The sequence below is a fragment of the Herpailurus yagouaroundi genome, unplaced genomic scaffold (genome assembly GCF_014898765.1).
Source record: "Herpailurus yagouaroundi ecotype Mexico unplaced genomic scaffold, PumYag 163, whole genome shotgun sequence".
Taxonomy (NCBI): Eukaryota; Metazoa; Chordata; class Mammalia; order Carnivora; family Felidae; genus Herpailurus; species Herpailurus yagouaroundi.
Genome location: NW_024412404.1, coordinates 40,094,491 through 40,118,749, shown reverse-complemented (window position 1 = coordinate 40,118,749; position 24,259 = coordinate 40,094,491). Strand labels below are relative to the sequence as shown.

Here is a 24,259-nt window from a genome sequence, read left to right as displayed (position 1 = left end):
CAAAACTCCCCGGCCGCGTGTGTTCCCGGAACCGGAAGTCCCGGCGTTCGTCCCGCCCCCGTCCCGCGAGGTTGGGCTGGGCTGCCTGGGCGGTGTAGCCATGACGGCGCGAGGGACCCCGAGCCGCTTTCTGGCCAGTGTCCTCCACAACGGTCTGGGTCGCTACGTGCAGCAGCTGCAGCGTCTCAGCTTTAGCCTCAGTCGCGATGCGCCCTCGTCCCGCGGCGCCAGGTGAGCCGGGCGCAGGGCGCGGGGTGCTCTCGGGGCAGAGGTCGCCCAGGGTCGGGGGTCGCCGTGCTTACTCTTCTGGGCTTCCTCAGGGAGTTCGTGGAAAGGGAGGTGGCAGACTTCGCCCGACGGAACCCGGGGGTCGTAATATACGTGAACTCGCGGCCGTGCTGTGTGCCCAGAGTAGTGGCCGAGTACCGTGAGTGGGGTCGGACGAGGGCTGGAGGGCGGCATCTGGGGGGGGGTGCCCCGCCGGCTCGCCTTCCTTTCGTCTTACCCTGATCCATCCGCTTCCTCTCCCCCCACCCCCTCCCTTCGGCCAGTTAACGGGGCTGTGCGCGAGGAGAGCATCCACTGCAAGTCAGTGGCGGAGATTGCGACGCTGGTGCAGAAACTGGCGGACCAGTCGGGCTTGGAAGTGATCCGCATCCGTAAGCCCTTCCACACGGACAGCCCTAGCATCCAGGGCCAGTGGCACCCCTTCACCAACAAACCGACAACGTTGGGCGGGCTGTGCCCGCGAGAAGTCCAGGATGCTGCCCCAGCCCAGGTGCAAGTGCCATGAAGAGTTACCCCAACAACTCCAATCCCAGGCTTTGGACTCTTGCCCCAGTGGAGGTGGTTCTTACTCTCTGGTTCAGGGGATTCCAAGCCCACGCAGGCAGATGGAGCCCACCAAAAGGGAAGTTGACGCCAAAGCTTTTGCTTGGGATAAAGAAGAGCTGCTTGTCTTCGTTGCATAGGAGGAGGGGCAGTGACTTTGTTAAGTCTCCTAATTAATCGCCCAGTTGACATCCTTGAAACCTGATTCTTCAAGGATTTTATAGGTTTTTATTTCTCTGTAATCCAGACTGATAATAGTGATCTCAAATCCAGGTGTGGGGTTTCAAGACTGGCTTCTGAGGAATCTCTGATGTCCCAGTTCTTTCTTTCTTTCTTTCTTTTTTTTTTTTTTTTAACATTTATTCATTTTTCAGAGACACCCCCCGTGTGGGCGGGGGGGGGGGGGGGGCGGGGGCGCGGGCCAGAGAGAGAGGGAGACACAGAATCCAAGGCAGGCTTCAGGCTCTAAGCTGTCAACACAGAGCCCAATATGGGGCTCAAACCCACAAACTGAGATCATAACCTGAGCCAAAGTGAATGCTTAATTGGCTGAGCCACCCAGGTGCCCCTCCCATCCATGTCCTATTTCTGCAACCATTGAACTAGAGAGAGCTAGCACCTTAGATTCTGCTGTGAGCCTGGCATTAGGACAGTCACTTTACATCCGTGTAAATGTTTAGATTAGAAAACTGAGGTTAATAAACTTGCCCAAAGTTACACTTGAGATCTTCAAAATATGTGTATATTTTAAGTCTAACCCCATTTTTCATTATCCTAAAACCAGAAGGGGAACATACAACCCTTCAGGATGGTTACTGTTAGAGGCCATGTGATTATCCAGTCCTAACCCTTGGAGACTGATTCTTAGGCCAGGTCCCTGGTAACAAGCTTGCCCTGGTCCTAACTACTAACTACTCCCCAAGACAGGCCCCTCTGCAGAAATGAATTCATGTTGTCCCTTGTTGGGGGGAGGGACGGGACTGAAAAGCTTTTGGGGATGAGCAAGAGAGCTGATAAACAGAGCATCTTCTAGGCTTAGCCAAAACAAGGGGGAGGAATAGTGAGGAATAGAGCTAGGAGGTAAAAACCTAGAAACCTTTGTATGAATTCTTGAAGTGTTGTAATTTTGTTTGTCATGCCCATACCACCATGATCAGTGAGTAGTGAGAACGTTATAAAGGCCTGTGTATCCACCCAGGGCAGTCAGATGGAACCTGAGGATCCCAGTTTCCTCTGCAAATGGTTTTATGGGGAGCAGAGCCAACCCTGCAGCACCATTTCCATAATCAGAAGCCTGCCCCCTGGTGACCAGGGGAAGGCCAGTCTAGACCAAGCGGACCACACATGGCTGTGGGGAAAGAGGGTATTTATTAACCAACAGGAGGGGGAGGAGCTGAGCCCAGGCTCCCCACTCTGTCACATGCCTGTTCTGCCCACCTTGGTGGTGAGTGGGGGCATTCCTAAAGAAGTGTAGCCGTTCTCACAATAAATACATTCATTGTGGGGTGGAGGTGGGAGAAGTTGGGTGAAGGGCAGTAAAAACCCGTGGGATTCCACGTTCTCAGCTACAAAAATAACAGTCATCCTCACCCAAGGGGAATGGGGGAGCTCAGTCAGGATTTGATTGTCCCATATGGGCCTGGAGACTTCAGAGGCCCCTGGACCCTGAAAGTGCCCCGGTGAGGTAGGACAGGGATGGGAGCCAAGCATCCAAACTCCCAGCCTCTGCCCTTTGCATAGTTCCAAGAACGGGCTTCATGTGCCAGGTGAGACATCAGATCTCCTCCCCCTGCTCTGGTCTGGGGGTAGCAAATGCTTGGTCCCCAAAAGGGAGGCTGGCTCATTGCAGTGTTGGTCACCCTTTCTAGGGAAATGTCTGAGAGGACAGCTGAATGGGAGAGGGCTCTCCCTCTGAAATGTCCATGGACCAATCCCAACAGATACAGGTCCGAGGCAGCAAAGGGAGGCTCAGAAATGCAAGTGGAAATGTAAGCACGTGTGTGAAGGGACATGCCTGGGGCTCTGTCTGTCACTCTTGAGAGTGACCAAGGGGGTGAGGAGGTTGACCAAAGAGGGCTGCACGTTAAGGAAGAAGAGGGGAATGACACAGTCTTACCTCCCCAGACTGGCCTGTTCCCAAGCTTTTGCCAAAGAGGTCACCACATGGGGCTGGGACTAGGGGAGAAACCTAGATAGGATGGGATATGGCCGTTGGAAGGGTACCCAAAGTCCAGGAGAGATGCAACACAATGTTCCAGGAGATGGGGGTGGGGGCCCTGCAGCCCAGCTGATAGACATTCGTCCGTGTGCACACATGAATGCATGCAGGGCTCAGGTGGCTCTGGTGGCTGGTAGAGGTCTTGTCTGGTTTCGGGACCATCCAGCACATAGGGCCACGCAGAGGGTGGTGACCTTGAGGTCATCTGGACCTGCAGAGCCCTGCCTGGGAGAAAGAGGAAGGATTTGAACAGACAAATGGGGCAGGAAGATGGCATCCTCTCCTCCCAAGTGCTTGGGGTAAGGGAATAGGAACTGGGGCTGGGTCTACAGAATTCCACGTCCTGGGGGAGTACCCACCTCTGAGGAGCACCGGTGGGCCTGGGCTGCTCACAGATGGGTCTGTGGAGACTGAGGAGGGGACTTTGGCTGGGCCTGACTCTGCCAGCCCTACAGGGACATCACAAAGTTGGGAGAAGGGCCTGGAGTTGGGGGGAGGGAGGTGAAGGTAGAGTGGCTGTGTTGGGGAAGCAGCAGCCCAGCCTGGGGCAGACAGGCTGGCTTGGAAGAGCATTTGTCCTAGGAGGCTGGGCTCAGACAGAGCTCTCGTCCAGGTGCTCTACAAGCTGTGTGTGTTTCCTCTTCTCCAGGATGCGGCTGAGCTCCTCAGCAAATGAGCAGGGCCCTGCTGGCACTCCGTTGTTGCTCTGCCTCAGGAGCACGTAGCTGTTGCCGTTCATCCTGCGCAGCCGGCTGGGTAGTGCCACCAGCCCGTTGGTCAGCTCGGCCGGTGGTGGTGGGGGTGGCGGAGGCGGTGGGGCTGGGGCTCCCTCCCCAGGGATGATCTGGAGGCAGCCACCTTCCAGGCCCCCAGCCCCCTCCCCATCATCACCCTCGTCTTCCTCTCCAGGACATTGGCCTGAAACTGTCTGCAGCTGCACAGCAGAGCCCCCTGCCCGGCCAGCCCGACCCAGAGAGTATTTCCTTCGACGCCCTCGTCTGCCTCCCTGAAGACAGGCCACATAGAGGAGGGAGGAAGCCAGGATGAGGCAGAGGCCGCCAAGCGCAGCGATGGCTAGCACATACAGTAGCCTCACGTCAGGTGCCAGCTGTGCCCCGGGCATGGCAGGGGCTTGTGGAGCTGGGGCAGGAGTGGCTGGCCGGACTGTGAGGCTGTAGGAGGCCAGCAGGGTGCGGAGGCCATTCTCCTCAGCATAGCAGCCATAGTTGCCACTGTGCTCAGGCTGTATGTTTGTCACCAGCAGCCCATCCACGCCCACGCGGTAGCCATGCTGTCCGTCATTCAGGCCCATGCTCCCATTGAGCAGCCACAAGGCCCGGGCCAGGTTGGATGGCTGGTCACAGGGCAGGAGAACATCGTCACCTCGGAGGACAGAGCGGGTTCTCAGTGGTGGTGGTGGCCGTGGGGGGGGGGGGGGGGCGGTGAGAGGAGTGGTCAGTGTTGTCTATCTGAGGGAGGGCGTTGGAGATGGCAGGTCAGGTGGTTCACTGTTACGTCCCTAGCACCAAGCGCAAATCTGGAATCCTGGTGACAACTGAATGAGGTCTCCTGCGTTTGTGTTCCCGTTTAAGGTTTGCATTGGCCCGTCTCAGTGGTTTTCAGTGCGTGCTATCTGCCAATGATTTGTAAGCTCAGTCTCTAGCACAGAGTTCTCCCCTGATCGACAGACCTGAACATCTTCCACACACAGGGCATCTCCACGGGAGGTCTCTTGAACATGGCACAGGAACTAAGGCCAAAGCCTCCGTCCCAAACTACACCAGGTCTTTTCCTTGAATTGTCACAGTGAATGGCACCAGTAGCTAGCTACTCAGCTGCTTAAGTCAGAAACCGGGGAGTCCCCTTGCCTCTCTCTCTCCTTCAGCTTCGTGTCTAATTCTCACCAGGATTCTGCTTCCAGAATCCATCTCAGCCCTGTTCACTTCTCTCCTTCCCCAGCTGCTGGCCCACTCTGGCCCCCATGTAATTTATTCTCCATGCAGGAGTGGGGTAACCTTTTAAAAACACCACACTTTGGGGCGCCTGGGTGGCGCAGTCGGTTAAGCATCCGACTTCAGCCAGGTCACGATCTCGCGGTCCGTGAGTTCGAGCCCCGCGTCGGGCTCTGGCCTGATGGCTCAGAGCCTGGAGCCTGTTTTGGATTCTGTGTCTCCCTCTCTCTCTGCCCCTCCCCCGTTCATGCTCTGTCTCTCTCTGTCTCAAAAATAAATAAAACGTTGAAAAAAAATTTAAAACACCACACTGATTGTGCCACTTCCCTGCCTCAACATGGTCCCTGCCCACTTCTCCAGCCTCTTGGCAAACACCCCAAGCTCATCGGCCTGCTGTCCCCTCTGCTTGGATGTCACCCCCCTCTCCATGCCCTCTGCTGGTTGGCCAGGGGGAAAGAGCACAGAAGTAATGAAAAGCACAAACTCCAGTCAGACTGTTCGGGGTCAGGTTTGAATTCTGACCCCACTACTTAATAGCTTATTAACTTTGGGCAGTGTACTTACTCTCCCTGTACCTCAGAGAGATTGCCCCTCATAGGGATGGGGATCGTGGCACCTCTCTCCTAGCAATGCTGTGAGCATAAGAGAGATCGTGTGTGTACGTGTTTGGTCAGCGCCTGGCACAGAGTAAGTACTCAGTACATGTTAGTATGACTATTAACTTCCGCTCCTCCTTTAGGTATCAGCTCAGTCATCTGATCTTCCTCAGGGGAGTATTCATTGTCCTTCACATCCTTGTTATAGTTGTAAGTATTCCTTTTGTAGCAAAAACCAATGGAAAGAATTACTTGTGTGATCATTTAATTGCCCCCCCTCCCGCCCCCGCCAGCACACACTTGGCTATAAGCTCAGGTGTGACAAAAAGAACTTTTATGTCATGAGCCTTTCTCCTCATTTATAATCCTTTAGGGCAATAGATGTCTGTGGAGCACTTACTCTGTGCCACACTGTGCTGGAACATCCTCGCTGAAAGCACACAGACACAACCATTCAGATACGTACACGCACAGGCAAATGACAGTAAACGTAGAGGACAGGCTATGCAGCCGGGCCTACACACGTCCATGCCTGTCACTTACCTGTGTCCTTGTTGCCTTCACAGCCTCGGTTTCCTCTCTCTATGTCCTGTATCAGTGCTGTCCTAAACTCACGAACAGGGGAACTGAGCTTTAGTTTCCCCAGTGGAAGTCAATGATGCTGTTGCCAACAACCGCCCCCCACTCCCCCTCCAGCTAGCAGGCCCGCCTCCTCCCCTCAGGCCCTGATCCCCTGTTCACACGGGACCCTCACACCCCTACCACCTCTTACCTGCTACCCTGGGACCTGTTGGTTATGATGCAGGCATGGGTGCTGGGGTCCCAGCCACAGTAGGGGTCCCGGGCCAGGATGCAGTCATAGCAGGAGCGGTAGCGGGAGCAGCTCGACAGTGGTAGCTGGATGACACCACTAGGGGCCCCCACGTAAAGGCTGTGCTGGGAGCCGGAGAGGAAAGCTGGTTGGCAACACCCCCAGCTCCCACCTACAGACACACACGGCCACTGCCCAGCCACCCACTCCCTCCCCCTATTCTGGCAAGTAGTGGGTCAGAGGCTACCTGCATTGGAGAGATGACCAGATTTTCCACAGACTGGGGCTCCTTGAACACTTGTGTCTCTTCGATAATGTGCATCCCAGAACCCAGCACCACGGCCTTGTGGATCCAGCCATCAGCTGGTATGGAAAGGGCAGAGGGTCAGAACCCAGAAATGGAATCTGTTTTCAGCCCCCTGCAATAGCCTAATGGGAGTAGCTTGGGAGCCAGGACGTCAGGGACAAGGATTCAGCCGGTAATAGTTACTCAGGACTGGGAACAGTTCCCTGGCTGGGAACTCTGGGCTTGTCATGGCAGGAATTGTTGGGTCCAGAAACATTAGTGATCAGGGTCAAATATCACTGTGGCTGGTGACAGGAATCCGCAGGTACCAAGAGCCAGTGGTCACTGGGGGTCAGTAGTGAGTGTTCACTGAAGAATCAACATCATTGGTCACCAGGGTTTTGTAATCAAAAGTCATTCAGGGGATGAGCGGTCAACGAGGATCAAGGACCCAGGTCAGCAGTTACCAAAGGGCCCAGCCAGGGGTCAAAAGTACCTGTGCCCAGAAAGAGCAGGTCATAGGTGGGTCCGGCAGGCGTGGTGACAGGCGTCCCCGTGAGGTGTGTATAGCGCACACTGCGCTTGAGCAGCAGGGGCCGTCCTCGTGTGGGCACCACGGGCCGAGCCATCAGTGGGTGCAACTTCACGAAGTCCAAGACGAGGGATGGCAAATCCTGGGATGAGTTGTAGCCGCGAGTGCGCAATGAATCTGTGATGCACTGGGATGGGGGGCAGAGGCAGTGAACCTCAGGAATCTACTGCTTGCGTGCCCCCCCCCCCCCCCCCCCCCCCCCCCCCAAGGCTAGGCCCTCCTGCCCCTCCCGGGGGTTCTGTCTACTCAGCACTGACCCCAGGCCTGGGCACTCACTGAGCCGGGCCGGGGCTCCGGCACCCCACCCTCATAGCGGCCCCAGCGCCGGGCACCGTCCTGGTATTCCATGTAGGGACCTGCGAAGACAGCCTGCACCTCGGCCAGGTCGTAGCGGCAGATGGCTGAGGCCTCTAGGGTCTTCCTAGGAAGGGACGTAGGGGAGGGGCCTGAGCCACACTGGGTGGAGCCTGCCCCCCTGCCACCTGCCCCAGCCTGGAGCTCACTGTTAACCCTGGCCAACCCCAGCTCTTGGCCTCAGGGCCTCTCCTAAGGGTCAGGAGGCCACTGTGGCCTCTGGCTCCAGGCTAGCTGGATGTGCCTGGAATTCTCTCTCTGCAGCCAGCCTCCCCACAAGGGATCCTATTTCTCCTCGTTGACCTCTGCTCCAGGCCTCAGGCTGTCCCCAGTTCCTTGTGTCCCCACTGTCCCTGCACTGACCACTGTGTGGTCAGCGTGAAGGCCGCATAGAAGTGTGTGCGTGCTGAGGTGTCCGTGTCCAGGCTGCAGACACCACGTAGCATCTCATACTGTGGAATGTGGCAGACTAGACGCGCCTTTAAGAAGGAGGTCCACTTCTTCTGCAAGATCTTCTTTCCTCCTAGGTCTCCCTGGGGAGGTAGGGCACAGGGTCAGCGTCAGAGGTTCCGCTTGTACACTCTTGGGCCAAACTTGGTGCCACTCACCTTGCACACACGGGCCACACGGGCCACACGGTGGCTGTTGCGGCTCTGGGTGAAGCTGCTGGGGCCCTCGTCAGTGGCCCGCTCCGTGAAGAAGTAGTAAACCTTGTCGTCATCTCCCACTGTACTGGCCTCGCTCTCCCGTACCAGGACGGAGAACACAAACTCAGCATCTGCAGGTTGGGCAGTTCAAGTGGCCCCTGAGACAGGATGGGGATCCCCTCCACTACCCCTCACTCAACCACACTCAGGAATAGACAGGCTCACCTGGGAATTTGGGGATGGGATGTCAACTGCCCAAGGGAGTAAAGATGAATAGTCCCCTGCCCCCCAACATCCTGTGCCTCATCCTCCTAACCATTGAGCCAGTGCATCGGAGCCTCCTCAGTCCTCAAGGAGTGCGGGTGGCGGCTTCGGCGGATGTCAGGGATGCTCCGGAATTCATACCGTGTGGCTGTGTAGAGGCCTCCATCTGGAGCACAGGCATGCCACGCGTGACAGACACGTCACATACAATAAGGCACATAACACATATCAGTGGCAAGTCCTAGCAACGAGGTCCGTGTCCCCCAAAGAGCACGCTGATGGATAAGGGGCCAGGGTGGGGAGGAGTGCACGCTCACCGATGATGAGGCCTGTGAAGCCACGGGCTGGGTCATAAGGACACTTCTCCTTCCCCTCCTCAAAGCTTGTTGGCAAGGTGAAGGCCTCAGCATCCTGGAGGATTACGAGGCCAGAAGTCAGTGGTCTCGAGGACAGGCAGGGGTCATGGCCCGAGCTCAGACTGGTCCAGGGCCAGGGAGCAGCAATAAGAGCTGGGCTGGGGCAGGCCTACTCACAATGGCTGCACAGAGAGGCTGGAAGGCGTGAGTCCCGCATGCATAGAAGTGGGTGGCATTGAGTCGCTGAAGGAATCGCACATGGTTGAAGCACTCCGTCTGGGGGGGACGTGGGGGAGGGCTGTGAGTCCCCAGCCTGCTTAGAGGCCTTTTCCGTTAATCCAGCGTTGTAGTTTGGCTCTTGCCCCCACCCACCCGACACAGTTCTGAGTTCCCAGTGGGCCTGCTCACTGCCCGGAACGCAGACTACTCCCTGGAACCCACTGTCCTTGGGCTTCCCAGCGGCATTGACCCCTCTTCAGTCTTCTATCTCACTGTCAGGACTACCTGACACATTTTGCCAGCTTCTGCATGGCCTGCAGCCCTCGGCACCCCCCAGTTCGGGGGCCCCCAGGGCTCCCACCACCCTGAGATACTTCTCTCACATCTCCTTCTCAGCAGTGTCCCCTAGTCCTGGAGCTCCCACACCCCCTGTGGGGTGACACTACCAAATGTATCCCCGGGCTCTGCCCTCTCTCCACCCAATAGCTAGCTCATTCCCTCCTCCCTAACCTGCATCTTCCCTCCTAAACCTGTTCATCCAGTCTTTCCCACCTCACTTCATCCATCCATCCTATTAGTCGATTCCAGGAGTCATCCTTGCTGCTTCCCACTCCCTCACCCCCATGTTCAGTCCTTCCTCGAGATTCTTTGTCATCATGTCTCCTGACGTGGTCCACTTCCCCCTCCACCTCCACCACCCTAGTCCATGTCACCACTGTTGCCTCTTCCCTGGACAACTGTAGAGACTGCCTGACAGTTCTCCCAAGCCTCCGCCACTCTGTAAAAGCTACTTGTTTATTCAATGAGTGAGGAATGCATGTACACAGTGTAAAATTCAGAAGGTACAAAGGGATAGGTTGTAAACAGAGCGTCTCCTCTTATCCCTGTTGCCTTCAAAGGGGACTGCTCTTACCATTGTCTGGTTTCCTTCCAGAGATATTCTACCGATTAGCACCCTCTGGCAACCCACTTTCCAAGGCATATTTTAAACATGTAAACCAGATCGTGTCACTGCTGTATTTAAAAAACCTTCAGTGGCCCACTAGAGTCCTGAACATAGCCTACCACTTCCGGCCCTGCATGGTAGGGCTCTGCCCCTTCTTCCCCTCCCTCACCTGCTCCAGCCACACTGCTCTTCTCTGCCCATTAAATGCCTCAAGCTAAGCCCCCCCCCCCCCGACTTGTTTGCCTTGTTCATGATTCCTCCTCCTGCTTGTTACCCAGGATTTGAATCCATGCAGGCCTTTTTGTCTCATCCCATTGCCTCCCCGGGTCCCTTCTCTCCACTAGCCTGCTCATGCCTTCCTTCTCTGACCCCCATGATGCCCCCAACCTTCACTGCCTTTCCTGCCTCCAGACTCACTATTTTATTTTATGATTTTTTTTTAGAAGGATTTTCTTTAAGTTTATTTTTATTTATTTTGAGGGAGAGATAGAGAGAGGGCAGGGGAGAGGCAGAGAGATAATCCCAAGCAGGCTCCTTGCAGGACTCAAACTCACCAACCACAAGATCACGAACTGAGTCAGATGCTTAATCAACTGAGCCACCCAGGTGTCCCATAGACTTACTCCATTTTAATCCATCTAGTGCCTGGGCCTGGATTAGTATTACTCTAGTAGTGTTTCCCCAAGATGTTTACACTAAAAAAGGTCGGGGTCCCTGGGTGGCTCAGTCGGTTAAGCGTCCAACTTCGGCTCAGGTCATGATTTCACAGTTTGTGAGTTTGAGCCCCGCATTGGGCTCTGTGCTGACAGCTCGGAGCCTGGAGTCTGCTTTGGATTCTGTGTCTCCCTCTCTCTCTGCCCCTCCCCACTCATGCTCTGTTTCTTTCTCTCTCAAAAATAAATAAACACTAAAAAAAAAAAAAAAAAAAGGGGGGGGGGGGGGGGGGGGATGGGGGTGGGTGGGAAGGAGAGCACCTGGGTGGCTCAGTAAGTTAAGTGTCTGACTCTTGATTTCGGCTCAGGGCATGAACTCATGGTTTGTGGGATCAAGCCCCATGAGGAGCCTGTGTGGGATTCTCTCCCTCACCCTCTGCTTGCCCCCCCTCCCCATTCATGCACACACACTCTCTCTCAAAATAAACTTAAATAAATAAACAAACAAAAAAATAAGGGGGGATGAGGGAGGAGTTCTGTGGTCAAATAAGTTGGAAACCATGGCTAAAACCTGCCTTGCCAGGGGACTTCTCAGGGCCTTAGGGATGTTGCTGTACACTGTGGGATTAAGCATACAGCATTTCCCAAACTCATCTGACCATTAAACCCCCCTTTTGAAAATTAATGTTTCTCAGAACATGTTTTGGGAATTGTCTTCCTGAAGCCTTGCTACCCAAAGTGTGGCTTGGGGAGCAACAGTATCAGCTTCCTCTGGAAGCTTGTTGGAATTGCAGAATCTTGGGCCCCTTCCCCAGACTGACTGAGTTAGCACCTGCATTTATACCATACCCAGGTGATTCTTGTGCACACTAAAGTCTGAGAGTCTCTAAAGTACCAAATGGTGAGCGTGCCCACTGTCACAGAATAAAACCCATACCTCTAGCTGGGCATTTGCAGTGCTCTGTGACTGGGTTCCACTTGCTTCACCAGCCCCACTTCCTACCCATGCTGCTCCAGCAGCACTTTTGATGAAATCTCTTAGTGGTGCCTCGTTAAACACACCTATCCCGACACCACCCTAGACCCACTGAATCAGAACCCCTGGGCCAGGGAATATAGTTTTTTTTCTTTCTTTTTGGGGATGGCTCTATGCCCAATGTGGGGTTTGAACTCATGACCCTGAGATCAAGAGTTGCATGCTCTACTGACTGAGCCAGCCAGGCACCCCTGGGAATGTGTATTTTTAAAAAGTTCTCCAGATGGATCTGTTACATAGCCAGACATGGAACCCCTGCAGACACCCTGTTCTTTAGCTTGAAAGAACTGGCAATTCGCTAACAGCCCTCCATGGAATACTGGGTATTTGAGCTTGTCCTTGACTAAACCTCATTTGTCTCATCTGTAAAATGGAGGATAGTACTATTTCATAGGGTTATTTTAGAATTAGGAGAGATAATGGCTAAGTCAGCATTTACTAGAGATTACTTATTTCTATCATGATTCTTACTCAGGAGCCCAGAAGAGATTCAGATGCCACTACAGGCCAAGCTGGTAGGTGACCAGCTGTTTGGATTAGAAGTGCTGCACCTAGGGCCCACCACTCTGGCTACACTCACGTGTTTGCTGTGGTTGCTGCAACTGACTGGCTGATCCATACCTCTCCATCTGTGTCCCCACCAACCTTGACATCCCCAACTGAAGAGAAGGAAAGGAGCTGGGGAAAGGACAGACCACATACCTGGTTGTTTTTCCCTTTTTGATGGCATTTGCTTTGCATCTCTGGGGAGGCCTCCCAGTGGATCTGGAGACAGGGAAAGGGAATGGGCTGATGTGTTGACCCCAGGACCCTTCCCTTTCACCATTATCTGTGGGACCAGGTATAGGACTGCAGGGAACAGGGGAAACTGGGGTACAGGTAGGTTTCAGGAGGAGCATTGGATGGTAAGGGAGACGTGGGTTAGGAAGGGCCATGCTATCTGACCAGGGGGCTGTGGAAGGCTGGCGAGGCTTCCAGGAAATTGAGGTCCCAGGGAGGTGGATAAAGCCGGAGATCCTCTGGGTGTTCCAGGTTCTAAGGGCTAACCTCTTTGTGAGCCCCATCTCCTATGTCACGGGCATTGAGAGAGAAGAGGGCACCTCGGGCTCCAACCAGCAGTCTTGCTGAAGACTCCTCCAGCAGCAGCGTTGAGTAGTTCTGGGCTCGGCCCTTGAAGTGCCGGGTCCTGGAGAGCTCTTGGGGAGAGTGGGAGTCGTGAGCCCAGCCCTGGGGTGTCCTCCCCACTCCCAGACCTGGCTCCTGCTGCGTTTCAAATTTGGCGGGGGGGGGGGGGGGGGCGGCGTCTAACCTTCATAGGGGATGGTCATCCGTGGGATGGCATCTAGTTCTCTGGATGGTCTCCGCAGTGAGGGTCCAGGGACTGCAGATGCTGTGAGGAAGCTCAGGAAGAGGGGCCAGAGCCTTCCCCACATTTTTCTGGGGAGGCCCAGACCAGTAAGACCCCCAAGGGGAGCCAGGGCCACAGTCACAGGGTATGATGGCAAGAATAGTCACAGGGGTCAAGGTCCAGGGAGGTCACTTGGAAGGTCAGGGGTCATGGGGCCAGGGAGGGTCCTGGAATCGAGGGGACATGGAATCACAGGGTTGTGTGGCCATGGAATCCCAGGTTAGAGGTCAGAGGGAGGGATGGATCACACACTGCTTTTCTGCATCAAATACAAACTCCATGGTGGGAAGGAGTTGTGGGGTCATAAGGGGGTTGTAGGTCACTGATGGGGTCACCCTGCCCCGACAGCAGGACTAGTTCTGGTTCTCTGAGGTCCGTTTTCTAAAGAAAAAAACAGGGTAGAAAAGCTCTTTTATCTGTGTGTGTGTGGAAGGTAGATGGCATTACCCCCAGACTTCAGGGGGCACTGGTGGGAGGGACCACAGAACTCCTACGTCAGGATTGGCTCACTGTCGCTCTGTCCACTTCTCTGCTCTGATGCAAGTTGGCTAGAACTTGCCCTCCTTACAAGACCCTAGACTCCTCCCAACCCGAACCCAAAGTATCCACCCTCCTCTGGCCAACTCAGAGGCTAAGCTAGGCCTCCGTCTCCGTTTTCAGAGAGAATGCCTTCTCCTCCCAACAATGGGACCAAACTTGGGGCAGCAGCTGCCCCTGCTGCCTGCGGGGGTGCCTTATGCAAGAAAGCTTGGCAGAGACATTTAATGGGCCTTTGTTGATTTTGTCCTGTTTTCCCTTTGTTTTTTCTTTTCCCTGGCCCAAGAGCTCCCTCTGGAATCTCTCTTTAATTAGACACTTCTCCTCCTCAGCATTCCTCTCCGAGGGGGTGCACATCTCTACTCTGCCCATGCGAGTCTGTACTGCACTCTCTGGCTAGGCATCCACACGTGTCCCTACCTGCAAATAGGCATTCATAGACATGGTGGGGGGGCGGGTATCTGGGGCCCCCTGGCTGCACTGCACAGGTGTAATGTCTATGCAGGATGCTCTAGTGTGCAAGGCCAGTTGAGATAAAAGCAACATGGAAATGGTGAGTGATGGGAGCTCTTGGCCACCTCCCCTGGCTTACCCTGGAGACTATTCCACACCTGGACTCTCTCTCAAGTCATGTGGGGATGGGGTGGAAGTAGGTGGCAGATCTCCCCTGACCCCTGTAATAGGCCTGATCTCTGAGGTGGCTCTTGAAGGCTTCCTGGACTGGGCTGGGTGTGGAGGAAGCCTGACCCACCCAATCTCATCAGACACCCACAGACACAGCCACAAGGGCCACTGGCCTCTCCCCTCCTTTCCAGGTCAAATATTAACTATGTGGCCTTGAGGCGAGGGGAAGGACTAGGATCCGGCCAGAGGGAAAACAGGAATTTGGAGCATTTATTCAAGAGGTAAAGGTCAGCACTGTAGTGGTCAGAGCCCAGAGGGGGAGAATATAGTATGAGTGTAGAGAAGAGTGTAGACTAGAGGGCGTCAGCTCCTCATCTGGGGGCTGGGCAGCACGAGGCCCCAGGCAAACTGCCCATGCCCCACCCCTCACTGTGGAGGCACACCTGTTTACCTTTGGGGCCTCCTATTTGCTTAGTGCAGAAGTGGGGTGAGGGGTGGAGAGGGAGCCCTACGGCTATGAGGTATCAGGCTCTAGGACTGGGCAGGAGGAACACACTCCAGGTTAGAGAAACCACTCAGAGTGTGGTTCATGGCAGAAGTCACACATGTCCGGAAGGGGGTGATGTGCACACAATAGGTGCACATACACACATGTTCACAGAAGGGCTGTGAACAAATGTACTCATAGGAGAGTCATGCACACATACATTCACAGGGAGGTTTGTGCACACATATGCTCATATAAAGGGCCTGCCAGATGCGTTCATACACATTGACAAATAAGGCTCTATTCACATATTCTCATCCATTCATTCAGCAGATCGCACAGCCTCAGAAGTTAAGGAGGGTTATAAATCCACACGTGTGCATATGAAGGATTGTACACCTATTCACAGAAAGGTCGTGCACATACATATGTGTAGGGACATGCACACAAACCCACTGATACAGTAGGTCAGGCATGTTCATGTTAACAGAAGGGTCAAGTACATGTATGTTCACGCAGTGCTCAGACACACAAATTACATGTGTGCAAAGGCAGCATATGTTCAAACAGGGGTCCAGTTCTCACTGCAGGGTTGGAGGCTGCCAGTGTCCACTGAGGTGCAGAGCAGCACTACCTCCCTTCCTCAAAGTCCCAATTTTAAGGCCAGATTCCAAATGTGTGTGTGTGTGTGTGTGTGTGTGTGTGTGTGTGGTGATGTAGGGAGGCATCTGACCTCAGATGTTCAAATGCAACGGGCTTCTCTGCAAAGGAAGGGGTACCTAACCCAGACGGAAGGAGGCCCCTCGCTTTAGCAAAAGAAAGATGGAATGGAACTTAGCACCGCTCCACTCCCCTGTATGCTGCCGTTCTAGATATGGGAGTTGGGCAGGGGCTCTCAGCCTCCATTTAACCTGTTGGGAGGGAGGGCGGGGCTAAACGGGGGGGCGGAGCGGCTGCCCTCCCTCCCCCAGTGGCGACAAGGCTTCAAGGTCTCCAGTCTACACCCCACACTCCACCCCCAGTTGCACAGTTTGGGTTCCTCCCTAGGGCCAGCCCCCTGAACTCTGATCACCTTCCGAGTATTAGATCCTAGGGCTCAAGAAACTGAGAAACGGAGGCACCCCCTCCCCCTCAAAACAGGATCGATGTTGGATCAGCAGGCTCTCGACCTTCATCCCAGACGTCCACCTGCTTAGTGTAGGCGGCATTCCCCTCGGGCCAGTAGGATGGCCGTCTCTTCTGGCCTGAGAGCCCTTCCCCCGCTACCCTCTCCTTCCATCATCCTGGACAGTATGAGGGTCTTCCCTCTCCTCAGATCTAACCTCTGTCTCTACTGCTGCAGCTCGAGGACAAGCTCTCCTTCGATCCCGCTGGACGCCAGGAGACGTGACCCAGATCCCGGGGAGCACTGTTCGCCACGCGGGTCCCCGCCCCGCGCCGGTCCCCGACTCCGCGGTGGCGGGTCTGCGCCCTGCACGGCAGGAGGCCTGGCCCGCGCCCCTCCAGCGCCTTTATAGCAGGACCCGGGACTTGACGGTGAGAAAGGCCTGGCCCAGCTTGGAGGGTGGAATGGATGTAGGGAAGGCCTGGCCTGGCCTCCGCCCCCCGGCCCAGGCCCCGCCGCCGCCCGCGCTCCCTGCCTCTCTCACCTTTGCGCTTGGATCCCCGGCCATAGAGACGGCGACGCGCTGCTCCGCGGCCTCACAGCACCAGCTGCGGGAGGAAGGGGCTGCGGCCGGAGGCGGGGCGGGGGGTGGAGGCGGAGCCGGGGGTGGGGCGGGGGCTGGAAGGCGGGGCCAGGGAGGCGGGGCCGACAGGGTGGGGTGCAGGGAAGGGCGCCGCTCTCTTCTTTCGCGCCCCCCACCCTACACGATAAAGGTTTGAGGCCAAGGCTCACACGGCCTCCGGGCATCTGGCGTCCTCCACCCTCAAGGGCAGCAGCACCAGTATCGCCCCCTGGTGGTGGCCTCACCACCCCTGCGCTCTCTCCATGGGCTTCTGGCCCACCTTGCCTCCCCTCTAACCCCAGGACCCCTCTGACTTGCCTACTGTTGGGGACTTGCAAACCTGTTCTCTGGGGGCTTAACTTTCCGAGGGCCCTCTGACCAGTCTTCTAATATGGATCTCACTTCTTGCGTTCCTGCTACGCTCTTGGGCTCTCTGCCCAGGGTGCTGAGGGCCAGGGTAGGTGGAGGCCAAGCCTTGGGGGCAGCTCTGAACATAGGACTGGGTCTGGATTCCCAGCTTCACAGCCTCCGGCTGCCTGGTCCTTCACCTTGACTGTGAGTGGGTGAAAGGAGTTGGGCTTGGAAGGATGAAGTAACAGCTTGGCAAGAAATTCACACAGAAAATGCTGTTTTTCTGAATAAGCCACAACCGTTTGTACCTGTCCATTTAACCAAACCTTTTAGTAATGGGGTTCACCTCCTCAGGGACTGGGCCTTCCTTCCCTTCCAGCTCATGGTGAACATCATTTTTACTCCAGATCTTCCAGTGAACTCTCCTCATAGGCAATTAGACATTCTGTCCCTCCTAGGCTCAACCACCTCACCCCGCGGCGATCTAGGAAGCCCCCCTCAGAATCAACTCCCCAACTCCTCAGACTCAACCATGATGGTCCTCCCATGCAACATTTGGTGCTGCGGTTTCCCTGCAACTGAGGCCATGCCTCTGCCTCAGGGCCTGTTTAAGACCCCTCTAGGGTTTGAATCAAACCGGAGCTCTAGCCATGACCTGGCCTGCTCCTCCCTCCATCATTTATGCCAGTATTGCAATGGGCCCAAGAGTAGGACTTAAATGATGAAGGCCACAGGGACATAGGTAACTGACTCTTGCAGGTACCTGGGTGTCTGAGCTCTGGAGAGGCAGGGGGTCAGGGAACAGGCAGATGAACCCTGGCCTGAGAGAACGTGAACAAGATTCAAGTGGCTCTTGTCATTATTGAACTGAAGGGACCCTGGGAAAGACATGTCACCCCTCTTTCCTGAATATCCCCCAAAGCTAGTTTGGCACTTCATCATATACAGTCTTGTAGTCTGGGCTGCTGTGTGTGACTCCAGATCGCTAGACAGCAGGGCCCACGCTACACTTCCACTTCCCCAGAACTCTAAATAGGATGTGTGTGTATGCGGAGAGGGAGGCAGCTGAGAGAAATGCATATGGTAAAGCGTACACACACACACTTACAAAGACTATCAGGCTTCATTTAAAAACACCGTACCCTCATTCTGTCCTGAGGGATTAATAGCCCCATTTTATAGATGGAAAAACGGGCTCTAAGAGGTTAAGTAACTGGCCTTGAAATTCACTGTTGTGTTTACAGAGAGGAGAATCTGTACCGGAAAAACCTGAGAAGAGAGATACAGGGTAAACCTGAAGGGGAATTATCAAAGGCAGAAACATGCACAGACGTATACTGGAGGAGTAGGCAGAAGGGAAGGGGTGTGAAAGAGAAAAGTGAGTTTGATGTGATGAGATGGGAGGGCTCCTAGTGGGAACTAGAAGGGAAAAATCAGCAAATAGTTCCAGAAAGACCACAGAAGAAAATCCTGATAGATTAAGGAAGTCCACGCTGGGAAGTCCAGGAAAGCCATGGCTAAGAAAAATAAATCTGCAGTCCTGTGGGCAAGTGGGTTGGGGATGACAGTGGAGGGAAGGCAGGAAGGCTGCTAGCCCCATCATACCAGACAGGAGACAAATGAAACTGCAGGGGCCCAGTGGGCTAAGAGACGCAGCTCATGTTCTCACAGAACTCACAGCGCTGACTTCAGGTACCTGTGCAGCTGTAGTGATGTGGTGGCAAGTTTAGCATCCCACTTGCCTACACTGTGAGGCAAGCCTTTCTCCTCCAAGGCGTACGATGGCAGACTCAGAACCTCACACATTCCAAATGAACAAAATGTGTAAATTACAATGCGGAGTTCCAGCATGGAGCTTGCAAGACAGTAGTTGAGCAGTGTATCTCTGATAATATAGATTTAGATCACAATCCATTTCTCTCTGCTGTCCTTCCACTTTAATCTCTGAACCTAATGAAACGATCAGATGTCATGACAATTAATGGAACTTTCTATGAGAAGCCCCTTTGATGGACCATGTTCTTCTCTGCAATCAAGCTGATAAAATATGAATGAGGGGAATATCGACAGTGGAGGCGACTCAAAATCAAAGCAAGAAACGAACCCTAATCTAGCCATGGATATGTGTCCTGGGACGCAGGCAGGGCATTCTTTGAGCAGGTCGTTAGTCATCCTTAAAGTCACTAACCCCAGCTGCTTCACAGGGTGGCTGTGAGAGGACCCGATCTGAAAACCTTCTGTTGTACTTCATAAGCACGGAACATAAAACGTGCTTTTGTTTTTGCTAGACTATTCTCCCCAACTCCGCTGTAAGAAAGTGGCTGTTGTCCTCAGCCACCTACACACCAGTGTTTGCTCCAGGCTTCGCACAGAGCAGTTACTCACTGTAGCAGGGATCCTAGGTGAAGGGGGTAGGTATGAACTCCTGAAACTTGAGCAGAGGTCCCCTGAGGCAAAGAACTCTGGCCTAGTCAAGTTGTCCTGCTTTCTGTTCACTGTGGCAGCATTTCTGTTCCTGCTTTGCCATCTCCACCTCTGGTTTGCCCAGCACTCTCCCTTTGGGTGGCGTGATCTTTACTTTGGCCGTATGTATAGCTGAGGTGATTCTTCGGTAGGGACTGTCACCAGGGCACCAATGCTGTAGTCTCACTGTTCCACTGTGCCTCAGAAGCCTGTTTTGCCTGTTAAGTTTTCCTCCCAGCCAGTCGTCTTGGAGTCAGACCCAAAGCTGGGCCTTCTGGTTTGCCCTCTCTTGACTCCGGCCTGGGGAATGGTTAGCAAGGAAAAGGGAGTGTCAGGACATGTCCACAAATGCTGGAAAATCACCAACCACCACCCCTTCTCAGTATTAGCATGCTGAGTCCTAAAAAACATCACAAACTTACATATATATATATTCTTTTTTAACCAGTAGAGACAGAGCTGGACAGAGAAGCCTCTGAAGCTGTCAGAAGGCATAGAGCACACCCACACTACAATTTTAATATCTGGTTTGCTTAGATGTCAGTGAACTGCACCCCCGCTCCCACCAATTGCCTTAAGTTCAATTTTAGCTGTCATTTGAGAAGAGCTTTGAATTGGAGCTAAATAATAATACTTAGCATATATGTCAGGCACCTTGCTAAGAACTTTTCATGGATTAGTTCACTTAATCCTCACAAGTTCTGAGATAGACATCATTATTATTCCTTTTAACAGATGAAGAAATGAAGGTTCAGACAAGTTAAGTAACTTGACAAAGATCAAGGGTTTGGCATGGTCAGTCTGGGATCTGAGGTCAGGACTAAGGTCAAGGTCAAGGCTCTTAACTTGCACAAGGCTGTACTGCCTGTCTCTCTGTACTTCAGGCAGCACCTATGCTTCCACCTGGCTGTCACTCCCCCCACCTCTAAAATGCTCACAAGTGGTCTCCTCCAAACCAGCCCGTCAGAAGACAGAAATACTGGTATGGTTCTGGAAACTGAGGCCTCTGGTAACCCTTCTATAAGCTCATTAACAGTTTCTCTTGTGAGTTGTCATCAACCTGTGTCTCCCCTCAGCTGGCATACCCACAACCGTATCTGCCTGGCAGGTTGGAGGTGGTCCCGAGCCCTGCCTCTGCATTGTATGGCTTCTCCTTTCTTTGCCCTGGGCTCTAGAACAAGGGAGCCAGGCCAATGGTATTCCTTTCCGGTCCACTTTGCTGAGCACCAAAGTATTTTCACCTGGATACCAGAAGGGTAAGAGTCAGGAGAGCTCTATGTTGTTCGCCACTGAATTCTCAAGAGTGCCTAGCATGTAGCAGGTACGCAATAGTTGTTGATGAACCTAGTGAATGGGGTAATGGAAGAATGAGATTACTGAATTGCTGACTACCAAGTATGCAGCAGATTATTATATGGGTTATGTAAAAGTGAACTGTGTGCTACTATAGCTTTATGTTTTCCAGAAATAGGAGACATCAAGCTAAAAAACAGACTGAAGAATCCAAAGCAAGAGGGGAAAAAATTCAGTTTAAAAACTAGGGGCAGGGGAAGAAACAGCACATTCCAGAGACTTCACCATTCCCCACTCCCAAACAAATATTACCAAACACATGTTCAAACTGAGAAAAAGCATTTTTAATAACACACACATACATTCATGGGACTTTAAACAAGATGTAGTAAAAAAATCTTTAAAAAAAAAAAAAAGGAAAGAGGAAAAGAAATCTTCATTTACTTTTGAACTGCCTAAGAGCTGGTGGATTAACTCACTGACAGGACTGCCCAGGGAAAACAAATGCACAGATAATGAGGTGCACCAACACTGTTAATGAGTAAGAAATAACAACCACGGTTCATGCTCTACATGCCCAGCCACCGGTACCCTAATCTTGCCTCCTTAGAGACAAACCAGGACAGTCCCTTCCCTAATTTTCCAACTCAGTCACTTGTTAATGGGTCACCTCTTAAATTTTTTATTTTTAAATTTAAAAATTACCCTTGGTTTAAAGACTCCACACATTATTACTGGCCAGTCCCCACCCACTATACTTGTTTTGATAGAAATAAAAATGCAAATGCTCTAACTGAGCCTGGATGACAACACATCTTTATCTCTCTTTTACATGTGGGGAGATTTTTGTGAAGTCAAAAGCAAGCTATTATTTGTACTGCAAAACAAAACCAAACGCCAACCTTCTGAAAGGTGACAAAGGTACCACTGCCATCAGGAGATAGGAAATGTACAAATGCTGTTACTTTACTGCTACATAGATGCGTTTTGTGCACAGAGAGCCTCTTCACTTAACATGATATAATGAATAGAATTATTATTTTCTGAAAATGAGAAAAACAGTTTAGAAAAGGCAAACAGTTACACACAAAAGCATAAACACTTACAAGTACCTTAATTTTTAGCTTGCAAGAAGGGTATTAAGTTTGACATACATATCCAGAAAATTAGACAAGATTATTTTTGGCACAGTAATATTGCCAAACACACCACCACTCAGTGCAAGCTTTGTTTGCCAAGTCCCAAAAGTGGCCTGACATTCTCTGTGCAATGAACATCTTCTCCCCCGCTACCATCCCATTCGCTGGGCAACAACAGCAGGAGGGAGACAAAACATGGGGACTCAAGAGGGAGAAGGATAATCCTTGATTTGGGAGAAAAGTCATGGGCTACTTGTGCTAGAAGAGAATCACAGGATTTGTATGAGAACCCAATGCAAATACTGACTGGAGTATGACCTGGAGATGGAGATATCTAACCAGGGTCATAAATACAAGGGCCCAAACCGATGTCTGGCCATTTTTAAAGGGACAGATGAAGTCTTTTTCTCTAATGAAGAAAGGCAATTAAAAATAGAGACTTTTCTTATTGGAACTGCTAAATAAAAATGTATCAAAGTGGTTTTAAATTTGATGAGCAGTTATCTGTTGAAACTGCGATACAAAAGGGTCACTTAAAAAAAAACCTGAATAACCCACTTGTCCCCCCGTCAATGTACACGATTAGAAAATATTTACACACTGTAATTACAAGCAATATAAGCAGTATTTTATACTTTGAGATTTTGTACACTTTACACAATGCAAAATGAGAAAAATATGAACACTTATAAAATTACACACAAATGATGTATCTACAAAGGATTAAATTACAAAGAGTGAAAGCCCCCATTGTTGGGCAGATAGATGCCAGAGTTTCAAGCTTCTGTCAAATAGAACTCTTTGTATCTATCTCATTAACCATAAGTGGCATTTTCTAATAATACCCTTGAGAGGTAGTATCAAGATAATAATATTCTTACCAGTAAACTCAACACAGAATAAAACTTTTGTTGGTCTGACTCTTGGAGCCTCATTCAGCTGGGGTTCTTGGGAACTGGATTTACTAAGTCTTCCCTATAAAATCTCTAACTGCTCAATGCCTGACATGGGCTCAAAAGTTATTTATACTATTGTAAATGATAAATTTAAGATAAAATGCTTTTTTCTCCTAAGCCTCAATTTAGAGGTAGAAAGCTATTTTGTCAAAATTTATTTTCTCCCCTCTCAAATCATAAACGCGCAGTCCAATTCCCTTCCTCTCCATCGTCCTTCCCCCACCACAACTGGAGACATGAGAATGCTCAGGAAAGCAGTGTCATCCAAGTCAACATTGAAAGAAAAAAGTTGGCATTTTCATTCAAGAAACAAACCGTCCTAAAAGGACAATCAACAAAAGAATTTTTCAGTTAGCTAGTAAGAGTCTATTACTACCAAAGGCTTCAAAGGGCCCTTGGGCTAAGATCAGCATGTGCACTTCTACTAACCCTCCACCATTTAAACCAAAGGATGGCTTTCCAGTGTTTAAGAATTTAGAGCAGCTGTGGTTTTCAAGTGCAACAACTTTAAAATACAAGCACACACAACGTGTGCAATATTCCAAAGAATAAACTCCATCCAGGTCTCTACCAAGCTTATATACTCATGAAAGTAAGGTTTTTGGAAACTTGTCCAGATCGTTAAGCTTCTATAATATAGACTTCTGTAATATGGCTAACCAAGGGCCAGAATTCTAAGATTTAGCCAAGAATCTAAGATTTAACCAGTATTTAAAAAATATATATACACTTAAAAGGAATCCAAAACAAACGGCATATGAATGTTTTGGCATAAAAACGGAGATACTATTTTATAGCTTAACTTCTTCCCCTTAAGGAGGATCTAACACTATACCAAATTTCTGTTTCTCAACTCTTTAAATGTATTTTAAAAACCTAACAGATTTATAATCTTGAATAGTGAAGGAAAATGTATGGATTGAAATCTCCCTGTGGTTTATAGGAGTTACAGAAAAGATTTATCCTTTTTGTTATTAAACTCAGTTCTAAGATTTCTTTTTGAGTCCTAAAATAACCAAGAGAAAATTAAACTCAACTGGAACTTGGTCTTGATTTCCATGTCCAACTGCTCAAGTTGGTTCAAACCCTTTCCTACATATTTCCTGTGATTATCCAAGTGCCATAAATACAATCCAAAAAAAAAAAAAAAAGGATAACTGGCTTACAATTTAACAAGAGCAGTTAATAGGGGCAGATTCGACATGCAACTATTAGTTGCTTCTACTCCTCCCCTCTTGTTACAGGATTCTGCTCTTTTTAAAAGGCCAGTTGCCTTAAAATTAAGCAGATCACGTTTCATATCTGCTTCAGAAATGGCAATTTCTTCATTACCAGCTTCATACTAGACATTCAAGTGGCACATTGCAGCGCATTTTCTAAGCATTCCACTGGAGTTTGTAGTATTCTTTCTACTCCTCTAGGAAAAACTCTTATTGAATTTCTCTTGGTTCATATTTTTGCTGCTTCAACTCCTGTTAAGAATCTGGTACCCAGAAGTCATGAAGCTGCCCCT

The 24,259-nt window shown here is 51.5% G+C and overlaps 3 protein-coding genes, 1 long non-coding RNA gene and 1 pseudogene across 10 annotated transcripts in view; 1 reads left to right on the top strand and 4 right to left on the bottom strand.

The window, feature by feature from the left end:
• The first annotated feature begins 47 nt into the window (after positions 1-47).
• Positions 48-1,135, top strand: MRPL43 (mitochondrial ribosomal protein L43). Its single transcript, XM_040486209.1, has 3 exons — positions 48-231; positions 321-427; positions 552-1,135. The coding sequence occupies exons 1-3, from the start codon at positions 101-103 to the stop codon at positions 791-793; spliced, it is 480 nt and encodes a 159-aa protein (XP_040342143.1). The 5' UTR covers positions 48-100; the 3' UTR covers positions 794-1,135.
• Positions 1,136-2,180: 1,045 nt separating this feature from the next.
• Positions 2,181-3,644, bottom strand: LOC121037123 (uncharacterized; annotated as a pseudogene).
• LOC121037119 (semaphorin-4G) lies at positions 3,617-16,596 on the bottom strand. Of its 3 annotated transcripts, none has more exons than XM_040486197.1 (15): positions 16,467-16,596; positions 13,071-13,550; positions 12,809-12,957; positions 12,464-12,526; positions 9,085-9,183; positions 8,869-8,962; positions 8,604-8,717; positions 8,249-8,418; positions 8,004-8,173; positions 7,563-7,707; positions 7,191-7,413; positions 6,656-6,771; positions 6,370-6,533; positions 6,141-6,202; positions 3,617-4,471 (listed from the first exon to the last, which is right to left on the bottom strand). In XM_040486197.1, the coding sequence occupies exons 2-15, from the start codon at positions 13,192-13,194 to the stop codon at positions 3,642-3,644; spliced, it is 2,523 nt and encodes an 840-aa protein (XP_040342131.1). In that variant the 5' UTR covers positions 13,195-13,550; positions 16,467-16,596; the 3' UTR covers positions 3,617-3,641. The 3 variants fall into 3 exon arrangements, with proteins under 3 accessions (XP_040342131.1, XP_040342132.1, XP_040342133.1); XM_040486198.1 differs by lacking the exon at positions 16,467-16,596 and adding an exon at positions 16,140-16,224; XM_040486199.1 differs by lacking the exons at positions 13,071-13,550; positions 16,467-16,596 and having other exon boundaries at positions 9,085-9,205; positions 12,809-12,947.
• A 1,504-nt stretch (positions 16,597-18,100) lies between these two features.
• LOC121037126 (uncharacterized) lies at positions 18,101-20,963 on the bottom strand. Its single transcript, XR_005793615.1, has 2 exons — positions 20,444-20,963; positions 18,101-19,658 (listed from the first exon to the last, which is right to left on the bottom strand). It is a non-coding gene; the product is annotated as an uncharacterized LOC121037126 (long non-coding RNA).
• Positions 20,964-20,973: 10 nt separating this feature from the next.
• Positions 20,974-24,259, bottom strand: part of SLF2 (SMC5/6 complex localization factor 2) — a 57,589-nt gene continuing 54,303 nt past the window's right edge. For all 5 annotated transcript variants that reach the window (XM_040486194.1, XM_040486192.1, XM_040486193.1 and 2 more), the window contains one exon: positions 20,974-24,257. In XM_040486194.1, coding sequence (XP_040342128.1) covers positions 24,222-24,257 — 36 coding nt within the window. In that variant the 3' untranslated portion in view covers positions 20,974-24,221. The remainder of the gene's footprint in view (positions 24,258-24,259) is intronic.

Excerpts from the sequence above, each read along its gene's own strand:
- LOC121037119 (XM_040486197.1), bottom strand. The coding sequence starts at position 13,194 with ATGTGGGGAAGGCTCTGGCCCCTCTTCCTGAGCTTCCTCACAGCATCT. Across the intron at positions 7,414-7,562 it reads CGGAGCCCCGGCCCGGCTCA|TGCATCACAGATTCATTGCG; the intron begins GTGAGTGCCCAG and ends CCCCCATCCCAG. Across the intron at positions 6,534-6,655 it reads TGGTCATCTCTCCAATGCAG|CACAGCCTTTACGTGGGGGC; the intron begins GTAGCCTCTGAC and ends TCCGGCTCCCAG.
- MRPL43 (XM_040486209.1), top strand. The coding sequence starts at position 101 with ATGACGGCGCGAGGGACCCCGAGCCGCTTTCTGGCCAGTGTCCTCCAC. Across the intron at positions 232-320 it reads CCCTCGTCCCGCGGCGCCAG|GGAGTTCGTGGAAAGGGAGG; the intron begins GTGAGCCGGGCG and ends GGGCTTCCTCAG. Across the intron at positions 428-551 it reads CAGAGTAGTGGCCGAGTACC|TTAACGGGGCTGTGCGCGAG; the intron begins GTGAGTGGGGTC and ends CCCTTCGGCCAG.